The 9,291-nt window shown below is 37.0% G+C and overlaps 1 protein-coding gene across 1 annotated transcript; it reads right to left on the reverse strand.

Annotated features, from left to right (window-relative positions):
- Positions 1–1,841: 1,841 nt before the first annotated feature.
- On the reverse strand, positions 1,842–8,629 carry AMER3 (APC membrane recruitment protein 3; the record flags this gene model as incomplete). Its single annotated transcript, XM_072144131.1, has 2 exons — positions 8,367–8,629; positions 1,842–4,219 (listed from the first exon to the last, which is right to left on the reverse strand). A coding segment is annotated over exon 2 (2,361 nt), but the record flags the coding sequence as incomplete, so codon positions are not given.
- Positions 8,630–9,291: the final 662 nt, after the last annotated feature.

Here is a 9,291-nt window from a genome sequence, read left to right on the forward strand (position 1 = left end):
AGACACCTCTGATAGCTGTTACAGCTGATCATTGTAGCCTAGGGCTAAAGTAGAATAAATTACCAACATCCAGATGTCCGTTTGTAACTAGGGGTTGTCTGTAAGTGAGGTGTTCTTAAGTAGGGGACCGCCTGTAGTAAAATTTTCTACTGTTGAAATATATTGCACTCAGATCTGATCATAGCATGTAAGAAATAACGTACATAAACCCGAACCTCATTACCAGCATAAGGGTCACGCCCTGGCCACCTGTAGAACCACTATATGGTCACTTGATGGTGGTAATATTGGTATCTGGCTTTAGGGGACTAATCAGATGTACTTTGTCCTCCCATGTTAAAATTCCTTTTAGACTAAACATTCAGTCAAAGTCAAATGCAAGGACTTAGTGGTCACTTTGGCAGAGCTTTGTATCCCTAAAAAGCCCTGGTGTGAAGATGTGCCTATCAAAGGAAAGGATTTATCAAACTTTCTCTATTGATTTAAATTTTCATAAAATTCTGGGTAGATTTTTAGTATTTTAAGTAAAATGTTAAATTACATTGGCCCATATTTATCAAAACTAGTGCAAATTAATACATGCGGAAACAGTTTGCATGTTCTTTCTAGTGCAAAATCAGACAGAAAACTGGTGCAAACACTTTAATAAAAGTGGGCCAACATGTCTCCCCTGAGGCCTAAGAAACTTGATTGTCAAGTTTTCATGTCTGCAGCAAAGGTGTTCTTTTGCTCAATGACCTGTTTATTTTTTCAATACCTACCCTGCCTAGAGAAGGAGGTAGGTGGAGGCCACCATAACATGGCCTGGTCATGATTGCTCATGGAGTGGTCTGTGTGTCAGTGGGGGTTATTAAGGGGATGGCTGATGGCAGTGGAGACAAGTCAGTTACAGGAGCCATTTTAAGATAATAGCTGAAGAATGCTGCCAGCCCGATAGGTATTTGTTAAAAAATATAATGACAGCTTTGGCGGGAAGGGTTAGGTCCTTAGAGTTGGTGGAGTTGGTTGGGGGAAAAATGTGGAGTATAGTTTCCCATAAAGAACTAAATATCATGGTTTTGCCTGGCGGTTTGTTTCTGGGTAGTATCCCATGTAGTGGTTTGAAAATTTCAAAGGGTTGGGGTTAGTTTATGGGGTGGGGCAGATTTGAGGCCAGAGGCTCCAAGGACCTCATCCAAGTTTATCTCATGAATACTATTAAAAAAAGGGGGGTATTGTTTGATTTGTGGGAAGAATAAAACAAAAACATGTTACAGTTAATGCTAAACTGTGATGTTACTGTTTCATATTGTTTTGAATATGACCAATTTATTCGAAAGAATTGGGTGCCAGTATTTTTTTTTTTGGAGGAAGGATTCTAGGTGGGGTGTGGCCAGACCGCTAAAAATATTCAGACATATAACCGAAACTAACATTGTCTTTGTCATGAGTCTACTAACAAACCTACTCTGTGGTCTGAAGATGGTCCTAGTCCTGTACTTGTTGCCTACTTGGGGTTATAGGTGAAGTACAGATAATTTCTGTAGTAGCCACCCAGAACTATGCTGTAGTCTGTGACCCAGAGGTCCATTACACTCACCACTTTCCCTTGTGAAAGCTCTTGAAGTGATAGATAGAAAACCATCCTCTGTATATTTATCACAGTCGATTGACGCAGATTGTGTAAGCTCGTCGTTACTGTTAGGTAACGGATTGTACTTTTTTGTACCAAAGAATATTATTGCATCTTCTGGGTTGTGAACTGTGTATAAGACTGATGAACAACGAGAGATCACTGATGAGCAGGTTGATTTAAAAAGAGGTAAGAATCCCGGTTTACCCACATCCTTGAAGGGTTGAGTGAGTTCTGTTTTTTTCCCCAGGAATTGTTGATTGCTAACATAATTATGGTCACAATTTTTCCTACATATGGTGCTTGCCCACGGTGATTCATAGGTATCGGTTTTCTGATTTATTTTATTTTCTTCATTATCAGTTGTGGATTTAGAAGAACCAGGTTTCTCTATAGAATTCATGATATTTTGTGCAATTTCATAAGGTCGCATTATTTTACCTAAATGATACCATCCACATTCATTGCCAAATAATACTTGCATTGGTGGGACATCAGTGGTGCACCTTTCCAGAATGTCCAGCAACCATTTATTATTTTTAGGCATATCATATGTAAGACACTGAAATTCCAATGGCCTCAAGGATCCTAGATGGTTAACAAGAAGAGGAACATTCATGACATTTGGAATTTGAGTTAAAGCCACTGGAGATAAAGCATTGGCACATGGACTGGAGGACTTTAAATGGTTTGGATATTCAATTATGTAATTTATATTATTTTGCTTTGATGATGGGTCGTATAAGACCATCTGTGTTTCAAACGGAGGGTTATTTTTGCTGCCATCAATATCCAATGTAGAGTTTGTGTTGGATCCATTGTCTGTATTTCCTTCCTTGCCATTGACATGATCAGTCTGTTCTGTTTTGACAGATTCCGAATATAAAAATGTCTCTCCTTTGCCATCCCCAACTTCATTGCCTTTGTTGTTCCTCACACCTGTCATCTGTTCTACATGACATGAAATATTTTCATCATCGAGATCATTTTCAGACATGTTCCCTGTCTTTTTTAACCAGTTAACCATTCCTATAGTTAAAGACAACTCAGTGTCACATAGCTTTAATAAACATTCCCTTCCTTTCCATGTGCTCTCAATGCCTTCTTCTCTATCAAGTCCCGGTGCAGGTTGAGAAGTCATATTTTCCTCTGATGCTACACAGAAACTATGTATGGATGTAGGATTCTCACTATTTTTACCAGGCGCAGGAAGGTCAGAGTCCTGAGCAGGCCAGAGTTTCTTTTCACATGAGTCAGAAAATAACTCATAAAGGGCATCTCCACTGTAACTGTCCCTTGGAAATGGTCTACTATGGCTAACCTCATTTTTGTCTTCTTCCACAACTGGAGAATATGAGTCATAATATCCCTCATCACTTGTGGACATTGGGGAGTCTGCATCTTGAATGTTCTCATTAGAAGACATAAGATCACTGAAGGACAAATTGGAAACTTGATCTCCTGACAAGCTACCACCAAGTTCTACTTTTTGTACATTTGGAGGATCAAATGGCCTCTTGGTCTCGAAAAGGACATTTGAACATACATTTCTTGCAGATGAGTTCATGTGACCACGTAGTCTAGAGAAGTCAATAGACTCCGATTTGGCTGGTGAGGCAAGTCTCTCTACTCCTCCTTGAAAACTAGCAGCTATGGCATTCGGTTTAGATATAAATGTGACTCGGCTGTTTTCAAGATCTATAAAAGAGGCACTTTCATCGGCAAAGATTTCCCCACACCCAGTGAGGGAATCAAAACTTTTTAGAGAAGCAACATCCTCACATAGGGCTTTGAGTGAATCAATAGTATCAATGTACATGTCTCTGTCCAAGCAGTCGTGAAGAAGGAACTCATCAGTAGACATCTCATTAATACTGAATTGTTTCCCACCTGCATTAGTCCCTTTCATTTCAAACACCATTGGTTGGCTCTCGTCTTCTGATATTACATCTTGTTGTTTGTTTTTCCTTAAATTGAATATACTTTTTAAACTTTTTTTGGACTTCCTAAGAGAAATCCTTGGCAGTGATTTTGCAACTGATGGCACGAAAGGCATCTGAGGCACAAAATTTCTATAGTCTATCATGTTTTGTTTACTTTGTATGTGTTTGTTGGCTTCAATGTTGCTTCGTCTTCCACCTTGGTCTTCCACAAAGCCTTGGGAGCTAAGGCTATGTGGTATCTGGCTTTGTGACACATGACCAGTAACTTTCTCTGGTTTGTCGTCTCTTAAAATAACGCAGTCGTGTGTTTTGCTTTTTCTTATAAATCTTGGACATCTGGAACTATCAACTTCCTTTGTGCCGATACCATTAGACATTCTTTGTGTCTGCACATCATTCTTTTTGTTATCACATTCAAGGTTCTTTGGAGGTTCTACATTCTTTTTTACTTTGTATGTTACTGTTGGTACCTTTTCTGGAGGATTTTGGGTATAACTTTTTACAAAGGTCTTGCCACGAATTTCACAATCCTTAAAATTCTTTCCAAGATCTACATTCTTTTTTCCTTTGTATGCCACAGTTGGTATCTTTTCTGGCGGGTGTTGGGCGTAGGTTTTTATAAAAGTCTTGCCACGAATCAGGTCCATTTTTGAAAAATCTTTTTCTGAAAAAAAAAAAAACTGATTTTGATAAAACTTTAAAAAGTTGTTACTTGTGATGTACTTCATATATAGCCATTACTAGGGTATAGCTTTTATCATGGCTGTTATGAAGTACATATATTTCTTCTCGAAAAGGCAACACTAAAGACTTGAAGACAGACCCTGACCATAACTGATGAATTTCTTAGTTTTCAACAATAAAAAAAGCCTTAAAGGGGTTCGCCCAACTGTGTTAAAGATTTATTAGATGGCCAGAAAGGGCTTTTTAAAAAAAATAAACCTGTTCTCACCTCTTCTGTTGTTTAAATACAGAGGAGGTGAGTACAAGTTTATATTTTTAAAAAGCCCTCCCTAGCTCGACTGCTCAACAGTAGGACAACCCCTCTAAAGGAGTTTTCCAAGCTGAAATTAATGGAAACCTATCCATTTAGTATGTCCTGAATATCAGCTTGAAGGAGCTCTGACAGATAAACAGTAAATGAAACAGTAAGTAGAGATCTCGGTTCTCTGAGTACTGTGGCGTACGGTCCAATTGTGCAATTGTTCTTTACTTTACATATCATTGGTAAATAACCCAATATCCCACCATCACACCTACACACATTACAAAAACATGAAGTAAAGTGGCCAACCCTTTAATTTGATAACTTGCACATGCACGTATCATGGATTGTAAGCTCTTTGGATTAGTGACCACATTCCTATAGTTTTATCTTACCATGTGATTGCTCTATAATGTCTTACTTTATTTGTATATGTACCCTATGATCTGTACACTGCTGCAGTATATGATGGCACCATAAAAATAAATATTTATTAGTAGTTTTAATATTTTATCCTATTACTGACTTAACCACTTAGGTTCGGTTTGTTGTTCATGTACTTGTATATGTACTTGTATATGCACTTGTTTATGTACTTGTATATGCACTTGTATATGTACTTGTTTATGCACTTGTATATGCACTTGTATATGTACTTGTATATGCACTTCTATATGTACTTGTTTATGTACTTGTATATGCACTTGTATATGTACTTGTATATGCACTTGTATATGCACTTGTATATGCACTTGTATATGTACTTGTATATGCACTTGTATATGCACTTGTATATGCACTTGTATATGCACTTGTATATGTACTTGTATATGCACTTGTATATGCACTTGAATATGTACTTGTATATGTACTTGTATATCTACTTGTATATGCACTTGTATATGTACTTGTATATGTACTTGTATATGCACTTGTATATGTACTTGTATATGCACTTGTATATGTACTTGTATATGCACTTGTATATGTACTAGTATATGTACTAGTATATGCACTTGTATATGTACTTGTATATGCACCTGTATATGTACTTGTATATGTACTTGTATATGCACCTGTATATGTACTTGTATATGCACTTGTATATGTACTTGTATATGCACTTGTATATGTACTTGTATATGCACTTGTATATGTACTTGTATATGTACTTGTATATGCACTTGTATATGTACTAGTATATGCACTTGTATATGTACTTGTATATGTACCTGTATATGCACTTGTATATGTACTTGTATATGCACTTGTATATGCACCTGAATATGTACTTGTATATGTACTTGTATATGCACCTGTATATGTACTTGTATATGTACTTGTATATGCACTTGTATATGTACTTGTATATGCACTTGTATATGTACTTGTATATGCACTTGTATATGTACTTGTATATGCACTTGTATATGTACTTGTATATGTACTTGTATATGCACTTGTATATGTACTAGTATATGCACTTGTATATGTACTTGTATATGTACCTGTATATGCACTTGTATATGTACTTGTATATGCACTTGTATATGCACCTGAATATGTACTTGTATATGTACTTGTATATGCACCTGTATATGTACTTGTATATGTACTTGTATATGCACTTGTATATGTACTTGTATATGTACTTGTATATGCACTTGTGTATGCACCTGTATATGCATATATGCACTTGTATATGTACTTGTATATGCACCTGTATATGAACTTGTATATGTACTTGTATATGCACTAGTATATGCACTTGTGTATGCACTTGAATATGTACTTGTATATGCACCTGTATATGTACCTGTATATGCACTTGTATATGTACTAGTATATGCACTTGTATATGTACTTGTATATGCACCTGTATATGTACTTGTATATGTACTTGTATATGCACTAGTATATGTACTTGTATATGCACTTGTGTATGCACTTGAATATGTACTTGTATATGCACCTGTATATGTACTTGTATATGCACTAGTATATGTACTTGTATATGCACTTGTGTATGCACTTGAATATGTACTTGTATATGCACCTGTATATGTACTTGTATATGTACTTGTATATGCACTTGTATATGCACTTGTATATGCACTTGTATATGCACTTGTATATGCACTTATATATGCACTTGTATATGCACTTGTATATGTACTTGTATATGTACTTGTATATGCGCTAGTATATGCACTTGTGTATGTACTGACAATCTTTTAATGATGAAAATGTCTTTTTCATGAATCACCATCATAGACATGTAGACATACACCTTTATATCTATGTCTACATTGTTTTTGTGTTGCCTGATATTGATTTTACAATGCTGATGAATTGCAGTTTGCTATAGTAATGTGTGGCTGTGCTGTTTTTGTAGGTTATGTATCGCTCGTCGTATCTATATTATCTAGGCCATAGGAGATAATATTATGCAGTATCTCTGATATCACCATAAATCTTTACAGATGCATTAGAATACAAGATGCAGAGGTTACGCTTTCACTTGGGATTTGGCACCTACGGTGGATTAATGGTTCTGGTAAAGTCATTTGGATCCTGTAAATCTCTTGCACTTAAAGTAGTAACAATACTATTGTATGGATGCAAGTACTGGGAGCAACATGATTCTATAACATACATTTACGCAAGTAAGTCAGGGCCATATTGTAATCGTTTTTAATAAAATGAATGCAATTACAATAAAAAGTATAGTATAATATATGATTTGTATGTTTTGAACCTTCTGCTAAACATCAGCCTTCATCAGATATATATATACAGTACTGTATTTTACGGACTATAAGGCGCACCGGATTATAAAGTGCACCATCAATAAATACCTGTTTAAGCGTCTAGGTTCATATATAAGGCGCGCCGGATTATAAGGCACACCTGATAATAAGGATGAATGACCAGCAGGTGGCAGACCTGTGCAAGGCAGCTTTTGTCTGTAAATACGGTTCATATATAAGGTGCGCTGGACTATAAGGCGCACCTGATTATAATGGTGAATGACCAGCAGGTGGCAGACCTGAGAAAATCAAAGGATGTTTTGTGCACCTTGTAGTCCGAAAAATACGGAATATATTTAATTATTGCTTATGTATAAGATAACAATCCGTACTGTTACAGACCTCACAATACACTGTGATCCACAGCTCCATGTACAGACACATTTCCATTGATTAATGCTGACATCATAGAAGGAACTAACATGTATTCCAGCAAACACCAAAATATAATGGGATATTATATCACGCTCCATGGTAACAATTACATGGTATCGGAATAATAATCCCTATAGCACAGCAGAAACAAAGAATGGTCCTCCTCTGAGGGTTTAGCATCACATTTTACAATCAGACTGAAGCACATCATTGATCTGAGGCTGCGTCCATCATGAACACAAGGCAGCTGCTCCGGGAGGGAAGCCCCATCCTCTGTGCATGGTTACTCATGTGAAGTGTAGGGATAATTATAGACTCCGGCTGCTATGTGTCGGAGAAGGAGATGCAGGCTGGATACAGGAATGTGAGATGTACATATATTAGGATCAGGTCATAATAAGGCGTCCATTGTTAAATATGGATACATATAATATTTTATATCAGAAATCAAGATTTCATATCATTTTCATTGCTTTCATGATTAGGCTATTACCAGGGCCAGGATGATACGTTACGTGGTCTCCAGCACACATCATGTTATTTACCTGGAGGATCTGATTATTTTATGTCTCCGAGCTAAACCCTCTCGCCATCTCCCTGCAAAATCTGCTTCATGCATTGAATGAGAAAGATGTACTCACCATTCAGGGCACTGGATCCTCACGGTTTAGTGCATTTTTTGTGTTAAATGGATCTCTGTGGTTACTCCCAGGAGGTGATGATGAAGGAAGCAAGTGCTAGAGATGCGGAGGCTGCTTCTCCTATGTAAGATCTGGTACCCACCCCACTCACATCTGATACTGTCTCAGCACATGTATTTCCAGCGCCGCTCATACAGGCTCTGCAATGGGAAATGTACTGCTAGAGATGTATGGCCGCCTCATTCAATAGACAGTCCTCCCTGCACAAGCTGAGCTCATATCTGCAATGATGACATATATACAGAATGCACTAAACATATGATATGCATATACAAAGGAATATAATGCATGGAATAAAGAGCTGCAGGTAAAATCCATTGGATCATAATCATTTGTCACTGTCCATCACACAAAATCTATACAAATATATAAAATTTCAATAACCAAAGACCACCACTATACTATGTGCTAAGATCTGCGTTGGTGGGAGAATACATTAATATCATACAGGGTAAGGGTCTCAGCACATTTCTTAAAGCTCTGTCACCATCCTCAAGATGTTGTATGTATAATATAATAATGGTGTAAATCTATTATCGTACGTATTAGAGATAACTAAAATGAAATAACCTCTGAAAACTAATATTTATTTTCTACTATGAAAATTCTGGTAAGGAAACATACCTTGAGAATGCTGTAGCTACACTGATGCAGAAACGTAGCTTGTTTAATCCCTGAACCGAGTGGTTCTGCTCAAAAAAACTATTATACAATTCAGGACCTTGGGAAAGTTGGGTGTCTACATAAACACATTACACAGAGTTTCCTGAACTATTCAGACAAGACTAGGCAACCTGAGCTGGATGACTCATATGCAGCAGCTGGGGATGGTGCAGTGATTGATTACTTCTGCCTGTCAGGGACA

The sequence above is a fragment of the Engystomops pustulosus genome, chromosome 3 (assembly GCF_040894005.1).
Source record: "Engystomops pustulosus chromosome 3, aEngPut4.maternal, whole genome shotgun sequence".
In the NCBI taxonomy this organism is placed as follows: Eukaryota; Metazoa; Chordata; class Amphibia; order Anura; family Leptodactylidae; genus Engystomops; species Engystomops pustulosus.